A 21,010-nucleotide genomic window follows, 5' to 3' on the forward strand; every position below is an offset into this window, starting at 1 on the left:
ACGGCTCGGCCAAGGGTAATTGTTAAAAATGTCAATCTCGCGGCTTCCATGAATTAGTCATAGATTTCCCCTAGCCATCTCTTGAAATAAAAATATTCTTGATAAGATCAAGTTTATTTTCACTTTAGGATGAATTAGTTTAAGCTTTGACCTAATTGGTATATTTCCAGGAAGTGCTTCCCAAGTTAACTCCTTCCCTAGACTCTAAAAAATCCACAAACTGACCCTTTTAATCCTTTCCTCTGCTCCCTCCCCAAATAACTATAAAGCGATACACTACATTTTCTGACAGTCCTTGAAAATTAGTCATTTTTTTTTCCCTTTTCTTCTTTTTCATGAAGAATTAATTTATGCAAACCTGATATTCTATGTAATCCATCCAGGCCAGATACTAAATAATGAGAAGTTACCAAAGGAGGTTTAGAAAGAAGGTCAGGGTGGAGAAATGTGTAAAAATGATGACTTTGGCATTTCCATGGAGAAATCCATTAAACTAAACCTGATAATAACACACATAGGCTGGAAATTACAGAGACAAGAGAAGTAACAAAAATAGATAAAAGTACATTCTATAATTTATCAGAGTATTAGCACAAGCCTTTTGTTATGTTCTTAATAAAACCACTATTAATTATTCAACCATAACCCAAATTTAAAGGGATTGTATATTATATAGCCACATATAGTACTTTATTCAACCATTAACAAGTAACATAACCTTGAGCAAATTATTTAGCTTTTCTTATTCTGGTCACTTGGTTTGCAAAATGTTAGCCATGAGCATGAAGTGTTCAAATGAGAGCCTGCCTGTGTTAAGTCTTAGAAACTTGACCTTCAAACACTCCTTTTCTGTGCATGACCGCAAGTTGCTGGAAATTGTTGCCGACAGGCCTCAAAGGTACATATGTCTTGCTTCTCTAAAAAGACAGTGTATTTCTTTATTCCTTTTTAAAAGCAAGGACAGGGTTCCCATCACAGGGTTTATCGCTTGTGGCGCTGAGGGTTAGGCGAGCACAATACTGTGGCATCCATATGCCCTCTGGTGTCATTCATTCCACAATTAAAGGGATACAAATATCCTCCTAGGAAAAGTAAGTGAACACATTCATTCAAACTAGGGTGTCAGTGACATTTTTTAGCACTTTGGCTGGGAGCAAGTGTGAACTGGATGAAGCAAGAGGGTACTGGGTATGGAAGGACATGAGCAGGGGCAGCGGTGTGTCCCCAGGGTGAACCACCCAGAAAGTAGAGGGATGGCATCCCTAGGACAGTGTCACTGAATTCACAGTTTTGCTTACGGCCGCTCTTTAAGAAACCACGTTCGACCCAATCTAAACATATGTCTCCGCCACTTTCACAACAGTCTGCCTTGTTCTCTTTCTAAAGGTCTCTGGCAGGGAATACCCATAGCTACATAGAGTGTGTCTGAGCAGAGACGTGCTTACAGGATGTCAAGGTCTCCGTAGTTCTGGACTGGATACACGGTCTTGAGAGCTATGAAAATAATCTTAGGAACCTGGAGGGATGGTGCAAAAGATCTAGATCATCATCCTCTCTCCCATGCCCAGCTGGTTCTAGCCTTGCTGAATTCCACCACTGTAGTCCACAGAACCGGGCGGGGAGCGGGGGAGGGGGATGGGGATGGGGTGGGCGGGGCTTCTTACCACGCCCCCTCCCCAGCAAGCCACAAATAATCTCATCAAGGCTCCAGTTCAATGGCAGATGAAAACCAGGGCTCTGGCATGTTGAGGCCAAAAATCCATAAGAATTAATAAGTGTGAAAGTGCCCTGGCATTTCCTAGAATTACAGTAAATTTCCCATGCACAGTCGGTTGAAAGAATGAAATGCAAAGAGGTGAACAGCCATGAGGTATGCAGCCCTAAAATGTGCAAAATATAGTTAAATCTTGTTGATGAAGGTTATCTTAAAGAATGAGTGTTTTTTGGTAGATTTGAAACAATTGAGGTTTAGCAGTGTGAGCACTGAATGAAAAGTCAGATATTGTTTTACTCTTATTTAAAAATAGATCACGCAAGAACAGTTTGTAACGTCCTTAATCTGACCTTTCACCAATGAAGACCCCACAAAGCCTGTTCTGTAGGTTCTTTCCAGTAGGCCTGACGAATTGTGCTTTCTCCCTTGAAGAGCTGAGTTTCCTTGGACACTGGTGACACTCACATTGTTAGGAGGATAGCTTTGAAACATATATTCTTCTTTTTCCTGAATAAAGAAAGCTTAATTGTCAGGAACTCAGATGGGGATCATGTTAATAATCATGACTCTATTAAAATCATGGCCCAAGCAACAAAATGAACTGGGCCCAGAGTCCAATAGAAATAACAGGTTCTTTGGGGGAGAGAAACTTAAGGAAATAGTCAATACATTCTTTTTATTTAGAATTTAGGTTTACCCTTCTCATTTTACACAAGTGTAAAACCAAAATAATTCCCACTTAATTGCCAAAATAATCAAAGCAATACATATGAAAGCATTTTGTAAATGAGAAAGAATTATCCTATTTCTTCTTATGTAAATATCCCCGCCCTTGAGTGCGGTTCTGGTACTTTTTTCAAGCAAACAGTCCAAGAGGAAGGTCAAATTCTCCGGGCTTTACTGATTGTCAGTAAGCAAATTCGAGTGCGGAAGCTGGGAAACAATGACCTGGGGATTCCAGGAAGGCTGGGTCCCCAGTTGCTAAGCTGAAGTCTTGGCTGAAGAAAGAGCTTGGCACCTTTTCTGGAATGCCGTTAATCACGCTTTAAGGGCTTGGTGGTAACTTGTGTTCTACTGAACCATGAGTGACAGGAGCAAATCCTCAGTTACAGGGAGTTGGAATAGAGCCAACCCTTGAGGCTGGCGGTCAGACTTTTTACAACAGAATTGAGCTAGACTTGTCTGTGAGTGATAAACTCAACCAGTACACCTGAAGCAGTATTGGGTGACGAGCTAAGAATGACAAGTCATTCTGTATCTCTTCTAAGAAACAAAGCAGAGATAAATGAATTAAAAAAACCCAGAATCCTTGTGAGGAGGAAGCAGACAGCTGAGCTAGGCTGACAGCACCAGCAACAGGAGAAATGCTCTCTAGCTGAAGTTCCATTTCGTGGCAAAGGACAGAGGGCCTCGTCAAAAATGTATCTCAATTTTTGGATGGAAAAGAATCAGATAAGAGGCATGGTCACAAACTGGACTCCGAAGGGAGATCCATTCAATGAAACATCGGAGAGTTTAAATAGGGCCCTTGGAACAGAGAGACTCCAGCAACCCCGCAGTTGTTTTCAAAAGTAGGTCTGATCATGGCTCTTGGAGTTTCCCCAAGTGGGTGGCACGAACGCCCTGCCTGGGAAATTGGAGGCTCTCGATACACAAGTGATTGGACAAATCAAAGTTTAGCAGATTGGTAAAGTGTCGCAAGGAAAGGGACAACTTAGCTAAGTAATTCCTTTTGTCTCTTCCAGCCTTATAACTCCGTAGTTCTTAAAAAACCTACCGCTATTCTCAACCGAAGGGCTTAATTCTTATCAGGTTCTCAGCCCATCTCAAAAGATGTTCAGGAATGAGAATAATCAGTATGAGGAGGGCACAGGAACAGAGTCCAGTAAAAAAAAATTTAATCTTTCTAGGCTCAGATGTGATGACTGGCAGACACTAATGAAAAGAACAATTACATATACAAATAGAAACTGGGAAATGGGCATATAATAATGGAATCTGAATGTGAACAGATCTGAGTGCACCCTATTTTCTTGCTTACTTTATAGAAAAGGAAACTGAGTCCAGCAAGTTTTCTTTTTAACTTTCACAAATTCTAGCAGATAAGGGACAATGCTGAAGTTAGGGTCTAATTCATCTAGGTCTTTTCCCACTAAGTTTATTCAACATGAACACACTAAAAACATGCTGAAATATAAAATATGTGTTTAAAATTTTACTGGGAACACATGTTTGTACAGACACTCACTGAACTTTTAAATAACTTTAGAGTCCTTCCAAAAGAAGTTGGTCTAGCTCATAAAAATTACCAAACCACCAAACATTTTTCCATATATGACACTGGTTATCTTTTCTGTCTCCCACCTATATTCCCACCTGTCTTCTCTACCATATCTGCCTACTGAAAGGAATGCAAAGAAACTCTTCTCAAAGGCAAATGGCCCAAGGACTCCCATACAAAGGCAGATCCCAATGAAAATGTGACCAAAAACTTATAAAATAAGAGGTAAAATAAAACCAAGATTTTAAAGGTCCTCTGCCTATTAATCAGTTCTATTTGAATCCTGATTTCTTTCAGATCCCAGCTGGAGATCTGTTCTTTCCATTTGTGTGCGTGTGTGTGTGTGTGTGTGTGTGTGTGTGTGTGTGTTATGCATGTGTGCACATGTGAATCCAAGGCAGAGAGGAGGGTGACAGTTCTACTGGGAATTCTTCTATTTATAGAGGAAGAAACATAATCCCATAAATATTGATGCCAGGAAAACAGCCCAAGAGTTTAACTCTGCCTAAGAATAGAATGTTGCTAAAAATGCTGGAAAATGTAGGTGAGAGCAGTGCCAGTTAAGCACCACTGTTGATAAGGAGACAGCTGTTGATATAAATAAATGATATTTGGATCCATAAATACGTAACTGGAAGATTGAGGAGACAATGGGCAGCTGTCTCCAGAGGCGCCATAGCAAATTCTAATGACTGTTCTCTAAAAACTGAAGGACAGGGATTATCAGGAATGAATTCACTTGAATGAATTCAAGGAAATGAGGGGAGTCCCACCATGGCCAAGCTTTCCCATGGATGCCAGGGCCTCCCATGGACGCCGGGGCCAACACAGCTGTAGGTCAGGCTTCTCTGGCCCCCAGCTGCACAGAGAGACGTGTGTTGTAAGCAAGCACACACACTCTGATGACAAAAACAGCTTCTCGTCTATGGCAAGGGAACATGGATTCTGAAAATATTTTTTTAAATAATCAGGACCCTTCCAGCTTAGAAGGGATGTGCTGAAAATACCACGGGGTTTGCCTCTAGTGAAGGCAAAGTTAAGTTGGATTTAAGATTACACCTCCTCAACACACACACACACACACAATATTTCTTGACCCTCTTTAGAGTCAGATAACTGAGTTACTGTAAAAATGTATTTTTACTACCTCGAAGCTGGGATCCCTCCATTTATACAGTGCTAGCCGTCAACCCAGGAGCACCTTTTATTTGATCAGTTAATTTGACTCAGATTGAAGTCAAATTCTGACACAATCCAACAAGTAACTACAAAAACTGGTGGTGAGATTGAAATGCTAGTCGTACTAATATTAGCAGCTATCGATCGTTGAGGCTCACCACCTGTCAGGCGTTGTTCTGAGTTCTCTATACTCAATTACTCATTCAATTCTCCGAAAAACCTCTGAATTAGATACGACTTTCCCCATCTTATAGATGAGCAAACCGAGGCATAGAAAGCCTAAAAAAATGTCAAAAGGCATCTGGTTGATAAACTCCAGGACCCGAAGCCTTTGCAGGCTAGCCACGGAGCCTGTTTTGACCCATGCACCTGGAGATACGATTTTCCTCCTTTTGATTAGTTGTCAAATACAGCCCAGTTAAATTTGAATTTCAGAAAAACAGCTGTAATTCTGGACAATGAATAGTGTCCCAAATATTGTGTGGCACATACTTACACTAGAAAATTATTTGTTATTTATCTGAAAGTCAGTCTTCCAACCCTACCCCAGAGGGAGCTGAGTGCACCAAGGAAGAAAAGAAAACATTTTGATAAATCTGACGTTTGGTCCCAAACTCCAAAGGAGAATTCAAGTCACAGTATTAGCCTCGGGGCAGAACTCTTTTTCCCTCTCCTAGAAGCAGTCTAGAATAACAGCTCTCAAAGCTGTCTGGGGGTCAGCGTCACTTGGGAAGCTTTAATAACGCACATGGCTGTGCCTGATCTGCATAAGATTTAGTAGGTTTACTGTGGGATGGGGGCACCATTATTTTCAAATGAGCCCCTAAGTGTTTCCTCGTCTCCTTCCCAGCTCCTCCTCCTCCTTTTTCATAGCCCGGCTATTCATGACTGGGAATCACTGGTCTGAAACCCTGATTCTAAGTTCCACTTTACCATTTCTAGCCAGTCCAAGGAGACAGCCCAGGCTCCACCCTCCAGTGTGGGAAGAAGAGAGAATAAACAGGCTGAGAGGATGAGAGTTTCCTCACAAAGCTTGGAGCTGTCACCCAGGCCTCCTCACGTTGGGTTTGCAGCCTCAGGCCTGGATGCCACATGCGAGAAGGAGATTTTTCAAAGAGAGAGAGTTGGAGAGAAAGAGCCGTATGAGGGCCAGGCCTCCCGTTTGGAAGCCGGCCCTGGCACAAGAGAGGGGGTAGATCATGTTAAAAATGGTCCCTAGAAGTGGAGGAAAACCGAGAAAGGGGCTGGAAAGAGCACAAGCTCCGTCTGCAATGTGGCTGCACTCCAGGAAGGTACTGGGAAATAAATTCAGCAGGACGTGGCAATTCACCAATAAACAAACAAACAAACAAATATATAAATAAAAACAAATAGAAAATATCCAAAGGGCACAGAAAAAGAAGTTCTATTTCACAAAACTGTTCAGCTATTTTACATATATATAAAATTTTCATTATATGTGAGTGTGTGTATATATATATATATATATATATATATATATATACATAATACAGATATATACACATTTCATTATGTGTGTATCTATATCCTCATGTTATAAAATATGTTTCTTTCTATGGGGTCAAAAATATTTGAAAAGACGCCACTCCAGAGCCAAACATCCATCACTTTTGGAAAGCAGAAAGCACAGACCAGAGGGAATAGGGCTCAGAGCAGGTCTGGGGAAGCAAGATGGGGAAGAATGATCTGGAGACTGGACAGCTGCCCAAAGAGAGTTAAAGCAGTCGATTTAGGGGGAGTCTTGGCAGGCAGGTGGGTGGGAGCATGCAAGGACCATTCACTAAGGGGAGAAGGTAAATACAAAACGGGTATGTGTCTCATGGTTTATTTTTCATGCTGCCCTGGAAAGCCCTAGAAAGAATCTCTGCTGACATGTAGGCCACATCTGTGGGAGTCGTTACCCCGTCTCTAACGCCTTTTCTCTTTTCTTTTTTTTAATCAATATTTTTTTAAATTGAAGTATAGTTGATTTACAATGGTGTGTTAATTTCTGCTGTATAGCAAAGTGATTCAGTTATAGGTATATATACATTCTTTTTAAAAATATTCTTTTCCATTATGGTGTATCCCAGGACATTGAATACAGTCCCCTGTGCTATACAGTAGGACCTTGTTGTTATCCATTCTATATATAAAAGCTTACATCTGCTAATCCCCACCTCTCACTCCATCCTTCCCCACCTGTTCTCTTTTCTTGTAGATCAGAGAGCAAAGCCTGAGGCCGCACTGCTGGGATGGCAGGGTGTGTATGAAGTTTAAAGTGCACCCAGGAAGCAAGGTAAGGGCTGGAGAACCAACCCTGGGCTTCTGTGCTGCTGACCCCAGGCACTTATTCCCATGGTGGGTTATTAAGCTTGGGAATCATAGCTCTTCATCTTTTCCTATGGAGATGTAAAGAGAAAGGGAACTTTATGACCATGACTATGGACTTTTGTCTAAATTATTCTGAGATAACCATGAACTTGAGGACAATTTGTTGCTAACCACATCAACTATGAAGAAGGCCACAGGGAAGCATTCCTTCATGTTCTGTCAATACTGGCCAATAAAACTTTTAAAAAAATTTTGTTAACAAAACCCCACACAACATAAAATGTACCATCTTAGCCATTTTTAAGTGTAAAGTTCAGCAGTGTTAAATATATTCACACTGTTGTGCCACAGATTTCTAGAACTTTTTCTTTTGGCAAAATTGAAACTCTACACCCACTGAATAACAACTCTCCTTTACCCCCTCCTCCCAGTCCCTGGCAACTGCATTATTCTTTCTATTTCTATGAGTCTGACTTCTTTAGATCCTCATATAAGTGGAATCATATAGTACTTGCCATTTTGTGATTGGCTTATGTCATTTAACATAATGCCCTTAAGGTTCATCCATGTTCATAGCACGTGACAGAATTTTTTTCTTTTTGAAGGCTGAATAATATTCCATGCCTAATAAAACTTTTGGCAATGATGGAAGTGTTCTGTGTCTACACTGCCTAACATGGTAACCACTAGCCACATGTGGTTATTGAGCACTTGAAATCTAGTATGACTGAGAAATTGAGTTTTTCATTTCATTTTATTCTAATTAAAATTAAATTTATTCTAATTAAAATTAGACTGTCACATGTGGCTAGTGGCTACTACATTGGACAGAACAGTTCTAACTCGTGATTTTTTTCATTGCCCCCAAATAACCTGTGTGTAAATGATTAAATCTTGTGACCATGACTATGGGCTGAGTTTTGTCTAAATTCTTCTAAGATACCCATGAACTTGAGGACAGTTGGTTGCTAATTACATGAACTATGAAGAAGGAAATTTGCTGGATTGGTTCACTATTATTTTTATGCTGAAATACTCAGAGTCTATCTTTATATTAATGGTTCTAGGGTCCTTGGTTATTTGAATGCTTGTCTTTACTGAGATGAAAAGAAAACCTCAGTGAAATATAAAAGGCTGGATGTTAAATGCACCCAGCTGCAAAGTTAAGCAAGCCACGATTTTAAAATAGCCTGTGTTGAGTCAAATTTGATCACTTAGATCAAACTTAAACTTAGAAGAGAGTTCTGGAGAAATTTTCTAGTAGGTTCATAAAGAGAAAAATTCACTAGTTCTGCAGTGGGAGTGGAAGTGATGGTGTCTCCAGTGCAAAAAAATAACCAAGTGCTCAGGGCTTCTGATGAGCCCAGCTAGGCTTTACCTCCGTGTGCATTTAAAAATTTTGGCTTGAATGACTTGTTTTTGTGCCTCAGCCTTGCATGGTGCACACGTCTAGTCACAGACTGTGACTCCAGCTGTTCATGTCCTGTCCAGAACCAGGAGGGGCCAGGGGAAGATGAGAGTTCCTACGCTCTGGCTCTTCTCCTTCTTCATGATCACCGAGGGCTGGAATGGCTTTCTGGGGGTGAGTTTGTGTACGTCCTGTTTTCTTCTCTACCACCTCCCCTCTGTCCTTCTGGCACTTTGAGCATCCGTCACTCTCTAGGCAACTGCAATGACAAAATTTCATAGACTTGGCATCAGAAGTGCTGGGTTCTTGTCTCAACATTACCAGCATTAGCTGTGTGGCCTTGGATGAGTCACTTCATCTCTTGGAGCTTAGATGACCTGACTGCAAAAACCAGGATCTTGGACTAAGCCATACTGGAGATCTTTTCTAACTCAGTGCATCCTCTCCTATGGCCTCTTTGATGGAGAAAAAGCATATAGATCGACATTAGCAGTCCTTGGCCTCTTCCCTACCTATACTCACTTTCTTTTTTTTTTTTCTAATAACCTTTTTTTTAATTGAAGTAATAATTTACATATTTTAGTTTAGTTTACATAGTTAATTTACAATGTTGTGTTAGCTTCAGGTATACAGCAAAGTGATTCAGTTATACATATATATATGTATACATATATATATATTCTTTTTCAGATTCCTTTCCATTATAGGTTATTATAAAACTTTGAGTAGATTTCCCTGTTCTATACCGTAGGTCCTTGTTGTTTATCTGTTTTATACATAGTAGTGTGTATCTGTTAATCCCAAACTCCTAATTTGTCCCCCACCCCCCCTGCCCCTGTCCCCTCTGGTGACCATAAGTCCGTTCTCTAAGTCTGTGAGTCTGTGTCTGTTTTGTAAATAAGTTCATTTGTATCACTGTTTTAGATTCCCCCTGTAAGTGATATCATATGATATTTGTCCTTCTCTTTCTGACACACTTCCCTTAGTATGATAATCTCTAGGTCCATCCATGTTGCTGCAAATGGCATTATTTCATTCTTTTTTATGGCTGAGTAATATTCCACACCTATGTCACGTCTTCTTTATCCATTCATCTGTCGATGGACACTTCGGTAGCTTCCATGTCTTGGCTATGGTAAATAGTGCTGCTGTGAACATTGGGGTGTATGTATCTTTTCAGATTAGAGTTTTCTCTGGATATATGCCCAGGAGTGGGATTGCAGGATCATATGGCAACACTATTTTTTAGTTTTTCTAAGGAACCTCCTATTGCTCTCCATAGTGGCTGCACCAATTTACATTCCCACCAACAGTGTAGGAGGGTTCCTTTTTCTCCACATTCTACTCTCTTGATGCTTTCATCTGGGGTCATGGTGTTAATGTTCTCTGCATGCCAATGACTCCAAACTCTGTGTCTCCTTCTCACACCTGTCCCCCGAACTCCACACTCACGTATCTACTACCTACTTGGTATCTCCAGTCGGGTGCCAATATCCCCTCAGCTTAGTATGTCCAAAATTAAACTCTCGGGTTTTTTCTCACCAAACCTGCCCCTCCTTGCCCATCTCAGCAAATGGTATCACTGTCTCTCCAGCTGCTTAGGCAGAAAACTTATTATTACGCTTGACACTTCTCATAATCCATGTCTAAACCATTAGATCTTTTTTTCTGGTTTTCTCTTTAAAATATATCCAGACTCCAAACACTTCTCACCAACTCCATGGTTACCATCCTGATCCACACCTTCATCATCTCTCACCTATATTATTTCGATAGCTCCTGAAATGCTCTCATTGCTTCGGTGCTTGTCTATTCCCAACACGGCCACAGGATTGAGCCTTCTAAAAAGTGGAGCAGAGCACACCTTTCCTCTGTTCAGAACTCTCCAGTGGGCTCCCATCCCACTCAAGCAAAAGCTAAGCCCTTGCCACAGCCCAGAAGGATCTACAGAACCTGCCTCCCCAGAGGTACTCTCTGACGTTACTTCCTGGCTGGCCTCCCGGACTCCACTTAGCTACTCTGGTCTTCACGTGCCAGGCATATTCTTATCCCAGGGCCTTTGCACCTGCTCTTCCTTCCTCCTGGGAAATTCTTTCTCAGGGATCCTCACTTTCCTGCTTCCTTCAGGTTTGTGCTCAAAAGGTGCCTCAGCGACGTCCTGTTTTGCCCCCCTCCCTCACCATCCCTGGCTTGCATTTTAGATCCATGATTGCAGTTTATCTGGGAAATCCAACAAGGCCTTATGAAATGCAATATGACCAAGCCTCGCTGTAATTATTCTTTTTTTTTTCTTCTTCACAGAGTGATGATGGCATCAAAACAAAGCAAGAACTCATTTTGAATAAGAAAAAGTCTCTAGGTGAGACTCTCTCAGATAGCATGGTACAGCACGCACTGGAGCCCAGAGAGCAGGGTTCAAATCCCAGGAGTGCTTCTGATGGGTTTTATGATCTTTGGCACATCGTGAAATACCTCAAATCTGTAAAACGATAGTTATAGTAATTCCTTGTGAGGATGAAATAGTATAATAAAGGCGTAGTATCCTGTCCCATAACCAGCCAGTAGCTGCTCCATACTCTTCCTTTCCATCTTCTTCTTGATCTCAATAATGTGATGAATGACACAGACTTCAGTCTAGGAATGAGTTGTGGTCTGAAATTTGATTTGCGGGTCTGATGTTTCAAGCATTGTGTATATTTCCTCCTGGAAACAACGGTACACACAGATGGTGGTTAGATTCCTGGGTCAGTCCTCAAAAGCCTTTTTACGGTGCCGTGAATCTGCCATCCAACAATGTGCTAATAGGGCCATAGACCTTACCACATCGTAGCAAGGCTACAATTCTTTGGGAAAATGAAACCAGAATTTCAACTTGGAATGCCATGGAAAGGTAAAAGCACAAGTATACATTGAACTCTTACCAGTGCCAGGCCCTATTCTAAGTGCGTTAGATGAATTAAATCCTCACAAAGATCCTCTGAGTTAGGTACAATCGCCATCTTTATTTTACAGATAGTGAAACTGACAAGGCCGGTGGGTAGGTGGGGCAGGATTCAACGCCCAGTCAGTCTGGCTCCAGAACCAGAGCCATTAATCTTTCCCCCATCGGTTTCACTGCCGATGATTACAAAATGAGACCCAGGAAAAAAGGATGTTCACCTTTTGCCTCTTTTTCTCTGAGGCCCTTCACATTCTTAGCCTGGGGTCCACAGAGGACCTTGGGAGGATCTTGAGACCCCGTGGAACTTCATACAGAGTTTCATGTGAATGTGCCTAAGTGAATTCTGGGTGGGATTCCTCTTCTCTCCCAGCCCAAAACACCTAATGGTCTCTTCTTAGGGAAACAAAAGGTACTGCTCAGAAACGATAAGGTGGAGGTGAGGGTGCATCAAGGCTCAAGTAAGGTTTGGTTTGGTTTTACTTGTGCATTTCATCTCAGTATCAAACTCAGCTAATCAGTGGAACATTTGTACAGGAGAAGGAAGGGCTCTTTGGAGAGGAAAGAGGGGACTGGGGGTTTTATATCAGAGATAACGTCCAGGAGACCAGAGCTGGGGGAGAAGGAAGGGAGGGTGACCAGGACTTTCTCACCTCTTCTCCCTTCAGTCTTGACCCTGAGACTTGACTCTGGATGTGACCTGAGAAGTATGTAAAGTCAGGAGGGCAATGCTGGGGTGGGTCAGAGAGCACAGAGCAGCTGGCCTGTCAGAAGTCAGAGGAGAGAGGTGTCTTAGGCACCTGTGGACGGTCTGATGCTTTGCTCGGGATGCTCATTTTTAGCCCATGTCTGGATGAAGTGACCAAGCCATGTCCATGACCCTCAGGCTGAATCTGACAATTGCTCCGAGGTCACTTGCTCTGCAGTATCTCCCTCCCAGCCTGAGAAAAGAAGGCTTTGACAGTCTCTCTTTCTCTCTAGGTCCATTCCAGGAATACGAGCTGCTGCTTCAGGTGGCCTATCGGGATTCCAAGGAGAAAAGAGACGTGAAGAACTTTCTGAAGCTTTTGGAGGCTTACCCTCTTTTTTTACCTGGGCAGGTGAAGATTATCAGAGCAAAGGCCACCACGTGTGAGTCAGTCTCTGGTAACTGGGAGTGGAGATGGGGAAGGTGGTGTGTGAGTCATAAACTTTGGGATGAGACCCCTCCCAGAAGATTCTGATGCATGATCACGTTTGAGAACCACTTACAGCACACCATTGTGCATATTTTCACAACAGTATCTGGTGACTTTGCCCCATTTTTTGTTGTTTTTTTTTTTTTTTTTTTTTTGTCTATTGAAAAGGAAAGGTTTTTTAGTGGGAGTTTTAGGTCCAATACAAGCATACAGGATTGGTTAATAAAATTTTTCGTCATGACTCTCAACAAAAAGGTCTCTCTGCCTTTGCCATATTGCTAACAGGGACTTTGTGGGAGTGCTGCTAGGTGGATGGCAGCCTCCGATAAGACAGTGGACAAATACCATCTAGAACCCTTTAAATGACTCTCAGGTCGACATATCCTCTTCTGCTTCTTTCTCCATTTATGTGGTACCTACTGGGCACACATCCTTTTTTTGGATGCTAGCCCCAAACATTTGATTTTTATGTTGGCTGGGTTTCTGATCCAACCTCAGTATCTATTGAGTGGGACGTTTCCTTAACCTTAAACATACTTGTTTCCATCTTGTTTTCATCCTTTATAGCTTTTGGAGAGAAATATCTCTAGCTTTTGGTTCAGATTCTATATCAGAACCAAAGATGAGAACTCAGCCCTAGCCAATTTATTAACCAGGTCCCGTGAGACCAAGCTCTGTTTTCTGTGCAGACTGTGGCATCCAGAACGGGGTCCTGCGCTGTGCCTGTGACGACGGCTACTCCTGGTTTCCCCCCTTGTGCCTTGATCCCCAGAAATGCTACCTTCACACGGAGGGATCTGTCCAGAGCTGTGATTGTCATCTCAACAACCTCACGCAGAGTGTCCATTTCTGTGAGAGAACAAGTAAGTGTGTAAGGATACCAAGAGGGGAGCTGGGGCTCCTCCCAACTCCACATGTGACAGAGAGGGAAGGACCACTTGGTCTGTGCCCCAGTGTTTCTCTTTGCCTCCCAGAGAAGGGCCAGTGTTTACAGGGAGTTGGAAGGGCAGTGATGACGTACCCTGCTAGGCTTGGCTGGACACAGCGAGAGCTTCGTAAGTGCAGAAAATTCAGAAATGCAAGCTGATGTTTGGGCGCCAGCTCAGCCTGGGGGTACATCCAGCTCACCTCGACAATTCTACGATTCTTCTGAGATTTAGGGAGATTCCCTGAAATTCCAAGGAGGGGAACAGCTTGAGTAAATAACGTTTTTCTTCCCACCTTCTTTTGACTTCTTTGGCCGACATCAATTTCCAGAAAATAAAAATGTAGAGGTGCGCAAGCAGGGAGGGTTACCTAGTGATTATATTGAAAGAAATTCTGTAAATTGCCAACAAATATGTGTGTTGAATGAATTGCCAAAACTAAACAAAAGTTGAAAGTCTAGTTTAGGAGCCAGTGGATGCTGAGGGAGCTACTGCTGACTTAGGTTGATGTTCAGGGGATGATGGGGTGATCCGGATGACGTGGGCTCCAACAGCTTGAAGAACTTTAAGAAATGTCCCCAAAGATGAGTCCAGTTATCTTGAAGCTCCAGATTTTGGTAGAGTGGAGCAAAGAGTGAAGGAGGACCTGAAATAGCCCAGCTTTCCTGGGTCTCCCTGCGTCCCTTTCCCAGAACCACAGCAGTTCAGGTTAAGGTAACATTTATTTATTTATTTATTTTAAAAATTTTATTGAAGTATAGTTGATTTACAATGTTGTGTTTAATTTCTGCTGTACAGCAAAGTGACTCAGTTTTATATACATCTATCTATCTATCTATCTATCTATCTATATATATATATACTTTTGCATATTCTTTTCCATTATGGGTTATCAAAGGGTATTGAATACAGTTCCCTGTGCTATGCAGTAGGACCTGTTGATTATCCATCCTATATATAAGAGTTTGCATCTGCTAATCCCAGACTCCTAATCCTTCCCACCCCAAGTAACACGTATTTGGTAAGCACCATCTTTATACCCAGATCTGGGGCAAATTCTGGGAGGTCACCATGAGGCATTTCTCTTGCTGTCGATCAATTAGCAAGCTACTTGGGGAGGCCAGGCTGTTAACACATGAAAGAAGACAATGTGATCTCTTCAACAAATTTTGATGAAAGCCTACACTTTGAAAAGTGGTCCAAGTCTGATCCATCTTTGGGGGATACAAAGATGGATCAGACAGGGATTACATTCACAAGGAGCTTCCCAAAGTAGAGTGGGGACGTACATGCATGAGGTGTGTTCACAGATAGATGTGTAGGTGAAGAGGCTGGAAGGGAGGTATGGATAAATTACTGTAAGAATTTAAAGGAGAGGAAGACTCTTTTCATCTGGGGCCCAGGGAAGGTCTTGCTAAAGAGGCGCATTTAACTAAGTCCTGAATGAAAGATATACAGGATTTGTCCATCCAGAGATGGGGAATAACCTGTCCCAGAGGAGAAAAGCACCAGTGATGGGTAAGCAAGGGGTAAGTTGCAGTTAGCAAGTAGTGATTTTTTTTTTTTTTTAATTTTTAAATAGGGACAACGTTTAAGCTCAGGGCCTAGACTGGGATAAGTGACTGCCTTTTATAACCACATGTGAGTGGCTACTCATTTACCTGCTTATAAGGTCATCTTGATTATCTCACTTTCCCATTATGCTCCAAATCCACAAAAGAAAATTTCAGTTTTATGGATGCTTCCTATATTACTTTAGGTGAACATTCATCATAAAAAGAAATTGACAAAAAGAAAGAAGAAAAAAAGGAGTTGGAGTACCACTGTCAAATAGATGGGCTGAATTAGACTTCTGTAATTTTAAGCTATAATATATCAAGTGAGTAATTTTTATCTCTGTAAATTTCTTTTTATTTTCCATAGAGGTTTGGGGTACTTTCAAAATTAATGAAAGATTTACAAAAGACCTTTTGGATTCATCTTCTGCTCTATACTCCAAATACACCACTGAAATTGAAATTCAAGTAAGCACCTTCTACTTATTACAAAAGAAATCGTTGGCTAAACATAAGTTCAGATGTTTGCAATTCAACATATTTATTTAACACATATTCTTAATTATTCATGTTCAATGAGTTATTACATAGCAGTTAATCACTCTGCCCATAAGTGATGTACTTTGAACATTTTCTTTCAAGGAGCATTAAGCGGTTGACTTCTTCCCATTTCTTTAGTGTTTAGTTTTGCTCATTTGTTAGGGTAATATTAAACCAAGCCATCTTGATTATTTTCTTTTTTTTTTTTTAAGTACTAAGGATCTTTATTCTCAGGTCTGATATTGAATCTGTGGCTGCAGATAATGTCACTATTTTGAGAATAAAAGGTCCCATTATCTTCATGCTTTGCAAGTCTTCAGCCACAAAGTTACACCTTATTCTCATAACAAGATGAGTGAATCAAGCCTTCTTGATTATTTTCTGATTTTTATTTGTCAAAAGAAAGTTTTCATGATCTAAGCTCAATTGTTAACATTCGGGATTTGTTCCTTAAAGAAGCCTCTCTTGTTAGAGGCTAAAGAGAATTACTGACCAAAATTTTGGACTTCGTAATGAAGTCACATAAAACTACCTCTACCTAGGATGGTGGTTCAGATGTGGTTCTAACTGAAGATATGCACAAACACTTCGCAGGTAGATTCAGTTTAAGCATCTATTGAAATCAATGGCTTATTTAGGGGAAGGAGAAAATAGATTTTGGGTGAATTTATTATATTATCTGGCACCCGAACCAACCTCTAGTCTAAGCAGTTGGTTCTACATTCTTTATTAGCAACCTCAAAATTAAATTATATGTGTGTGCACAGGCGTGTGTGTGTACATTCTCTGCTATCATTTTTAATGTATTTCTATAACATGCAACTACCTCTCGCCATATCTCTTTCCTTTTCTTGGTGCTTCCGTTGGTTATTTATTGTCTGCGACCATTTTTTGCTCAAATGTCTCTCTTGCGTGGGACAAAGATCAACATATTGCTCTTTGCTCTCTTTGTAAAGCTGAAAGAAGCGTACAAAAGTATCCAAGGTTTTGAGTCAGTTCAAGTCACCCAGTTTCGGTAAGTAATACAATGGTCTTAGAAGGGCATCCCTGGAATCATGCACCCGTCCTGCAGGATGCCTCATGCTGTTTCCAAGTGACCTTGACAGAAAATAAGTCAACTGCTCTTTGAAGTAGGATTCTTACTAAAACTGGATAAAAGTCTGTGGTGCTTTAAAAAAATCTTAAGAGGAAAGCCTATATTCTCACTTAAATGCCTTTGCAAATATAAATATTAAATGGCATTCTCGAAGCTATGGATCAGAAACTAGAATTGGAAACCCGCATGGCTTGGAAGGAAGCAGGAGGACGTGGTGTGCATGCATGGGAAGGGGCGAGTGGTGGTGACAAGGGTTGTGGGTTGCGGAGGGATGGGTTTTCTCCTTCCATAAACACAGAGGGTGTGATGTATAACTGGGGGCCAGAAGGGGCTCCTTGGGTAAAATATTATATTTTTGTGTAGATATCATGTATGTACCACAGTTCAAAGTCCAGTAGTCATTGTCTACAGCAAATGAAGAGATATTTAGTAAATTAGCCTTTTGTTTATACTTTAGTTCAAAAGTTATTTGGTTAGTTACCTGTGTGTGTATTGATTACCAGCTATTTATAGTCTGCCTGATAGAGGAAGTGACTTAGAGGTCAGAGAACTTAACTTCTTATATACTTTTTTCACAGCTAAAGAATAGCTATAGGAAATTTTCAGTAACTTTTGCTATAAACATACTGTCCTGGACAGTATCCTTTAAGCCCTCTCATGTACCCATAAAAAGGCTCACATGTATAATATTCTTTAAAATTCAGTGCTAGGAAAAACACTGCTTCTTTTTTCTTATATCAAGGTCTATAGAATTAATCTAACTTCTGTTTTTGACTTTGCCGTCATTGAATTCATAGACAGCATTGAAACTCAATCAACAGTTTTGTATTCAATATTCACATGTTTCTTTTCCTTGGTCCTGGTTTTCTATTTATATTTCTAATTTATATTCCATCATATATATATATATATTTATATATATATATCTTACAAACTGTCTCCAATAATTTGTAGACAAAATCACAGTAAAAGTAGATAAGTCTATAAAATACAACTATTTTGGTTTTACTCTTTACATACATGATCTAAAGTAAATCTTAGTCTCTCACAGTCTCAATTTATTTATCTGTCAAACAGGACTGTTAATACCTGTGGAATTTGATTTAACCTCATTACATAAAATGAAATAATAGAAAAATACTTTTCAAACACTATAGAAGGGCCGTATCAATGAAAACACATTGTGATCATCACAGCATAAAAGGGTATTTGGGTTTATTTATTGTGAGTTCAATGTAGTTCAATGTTAGTTCAATGTAGTGATTAAGAATTTGAGCTTTAGAGAGCCAGAGGTTCATATCCATCAATTAATAATTAATGACCTGACCCAACTTCTTTAGGACTCAGTTCTCTTATCTATAAAATGAGAATAACCCTAACCCTAACCCTCATGGAGTTGCAGGATTAAATTAATCCATGTTATCTCACTTGCTTTCATAACTTCAAATACCGTCTGTATACAGATGGGTTCTAAATTTATTACTTGACCTCAGTCTCTCCCTTAAACTCTGGACTCCAATATTCAATGCCTATTAACATCTCCAGGTGATTTTCTAGTAGGCATGTCAAATGTAACATGTCCAAAATGGGAGTCCTGCAACTCCTCCCCGTCATAAGCTTTCATCTCCTTCTCCCACTGTCTTCCCCATCTCATTTCCAGAGATGCTGTTCTTCTAATTGCACAGACCCAAATCTTAGAGTTATCCTGTCTTGATTTATTTTACAATAAATTATACTTAATTATTGAGGTATAATTTACATACAGTGATATGCTCAAAACTTAATTGTACAGCTTTATTAGCTTTGACAAATACTAATACCCGCCACCTCCTATCAAGACAGACCATTTCCATTCTCCCCAAAGTTCCCTTGTGCCCCTTTCCAGCCAATCTCCATGCACATTCCTACCTCCCTACCAGAAATAACCACTGATCTTATTTCTATCACCATAGGTTGGTTTTGCTTATGCTAGAACTTTACCTAAATGGAATCATCTAGGATATAGTTTTTTTGTGTGCCTGGCTTCTTTCACTGAGCCTAAGGCCTTTGAGACTCATCCTTGGCTTTTTGAGTATCAGTGATTCCTTCCTTTTTATTGCCCAGTAATAGTCCATTGTATGAATATACTACAATTTGTTTTTCAATTCCTTGGGGTCGTTCTTGCCTGGTTTCTTTCTCCCACACCCAAAATCTGCTCCGTTAGCAAGTCTTCTGGCTCTATCTTCAAATACAACGTGAAACTGACCAGTTCACTTCTCCCCACACACACTGCTACTCAATCAGTTCAGGGCACCGCCCTCTCCTTCCTAACTAGTTTTCCTGCTTCTCTGCTTCCTCCCTTCACCTATTTTCTACACAGCAGCCAGAGTGATGATCTTAAATTATAAACCTGATCATGCCATGCCTTTTCAAAAAGAATAAAACCTTTTAATAAAAGATGAAATTCAGACTCAAAGGCCCTATTCCATCTGGCTCCTGGGTACCTCTCGACGGTCATCTCCTATCCATCTCTCACCTGCTCATTGAATTTTAGTCACGTTAGCCTTGAAGTTTGTCAGACTCACAGGCATTTTCTTGCCTCCAGCCCTTCTCAGGTGCTGGCCATGCTGTACCAATTTTCTTTGCATCACTGGCTGTTTCTTTTCATCCTTCAGGTCCCAGCTTCAAAGACACTCTGCACAGAGAAGCCTTTCCTGACCAGTCTTATTTAAAGTGGGCCTCACGTCTACTTGATATTCTTTTTTTAAAAAGATCTCTATGAAGAAAACTTTATTTTAAAAGTTTTATTGGTGTATTGTTGATTTACAATGTTGTCTTAGTTTCAGGTGTACAGCGAAGTGAATCAGTTATACATATACATATATCCACCCTTTTTTAGATTCTTTCCCCATATAGGCCATTACAAAGTATTAAGTAGAGTTCCCTGTGCTGTACAGTAGGTCCTTATTAGTTATCTATTTTATATATAGTAGTGTGTATATGTCCATCCCAATCTCCCAATTTATCCCTCCCCCCACCTTACCCTCTGGTAACCATAAGTTTGTTTTCTACATCTGTAACTCTATCCCTGAACTTGTCTCTCATAACACTTAACAAAATTTGGAATTTTATATATATATATATATATATATATATATATAATTATGATTATATATATATTTATAATTATGATTTTATATATATATATATATATATATATATATATATATATATATATATATATTTAGTGGTTATTTGTTTCTTACTTGCCTTGCCTTCTCCACTGGCACGTAAGCTCCAAGAAGGCAAAGACCAAATCTATTTGATCTATTCCCACAGACCCAATGCCATTCCCACACAGAATAAGCCTCGAGTGACTGAATGAATGAATCTCATTTTTCTTTCCACGTCATCATCGTAGAAATGGAAGCATCATTGCTGGGTATGAAGTTGTTGGTTCCAGCAACACATCTGAACTGCTGTCAGGCATTGAGCAGGCGGCGAAGAAGGCTAAGACAGGCCTGCATCAGCTGTTTCCACTAGAAGACAACTCTTTCAGAGTGTTCGGAAAAGGTAACACTGGATTCCCATCCTCTGTAGGCAAGTAGATTAGGGGAGCCTAATTAGTAGATTGTATTATATATTGGAGATGTTCCCGAAACAGAATTGTTCTAAGACTGACTTTTAGTAGAAACAAGCAGCTGTTTCCCCTCCCAACCAGGATGAAACTCAATTTCAGCTCACTATTTCAGACTGTTGCTCATGGGTGAGCTGACCTCCAATTCTTAGTGTAAACGTCACACAAGACTGATTCACTGCAGGCGCTGATGGAAATGATTCAGCAATAGTTTCCTGGTATACATGCTGGAAGAGCCCTGGGG

At 40.5% G+C, this 21,010-nt stretch overlaps 1 protein-coding gene across 4 annotated transcripts in view; it reads left to right on the forward strand.

The window, feature by feature from the left end:
* Nucleotides 1-21,010, forward strand: part of ADGRF1 (adhesion G protein-coupled receptor F1) — a 37,936-nt gene that overhangs the window by 3,912 nt on the left and 13,014 nt on the right. For 2 of the 4 annotated variants that reach the window (XM_082413836.1, XM_082413835.1), the window contains exons 3-10: nt 7,396-7,473; nt 8,939-9,090; nt 11,218-11,275; nt 12,836-12,985; nt 13,722-13,895; nt 15,882-15,982; nt 17,011-17,069; nt 20,551-20,702. In XM_082413836.1, coding sequence (XP_082269962.1) covers nt 9,022-9,090; nt 11,218-11,275; nt 12,836-12,985; nt 13,722-13,895; nt 15,882-15,982; nt 17,011-17,069; nt 20,551-20,702 — 763 coding nt within the window. In that variant the 5' untranslated portion in view covers nt 7,396-7,473; nt 8,939-9,021. Of the gene's footprint in view, nt 1-1,849; nt 1,871-7,395; nt 7,474-8,938; nt 9,091-11,217; nt 11,276-12,835; nt 12,986-13,721; nt 13,896-15,881; nt 15,983-17,010; nt 17,070-20,550; nt 20,703-21,010 lie in introns of those variants that run through there. The other 2 variants (XM_082413837.1, XM_082413838.1) reach the window with 2 other exon arrangements.

This window comes from Balaenoptera physalus (assembly GCF_965194825.1).
Source record: "Balaenoptera physalus genome assembly, chromosome: 11".
NCBI classification, from domain to species: domain Eukaryota; kingdom Metazoa; phylum Chordata; class Mammalia; order Artiodactyla; family Balaenopteridae; genus Balaenoptera; species Balaenoptera physalus.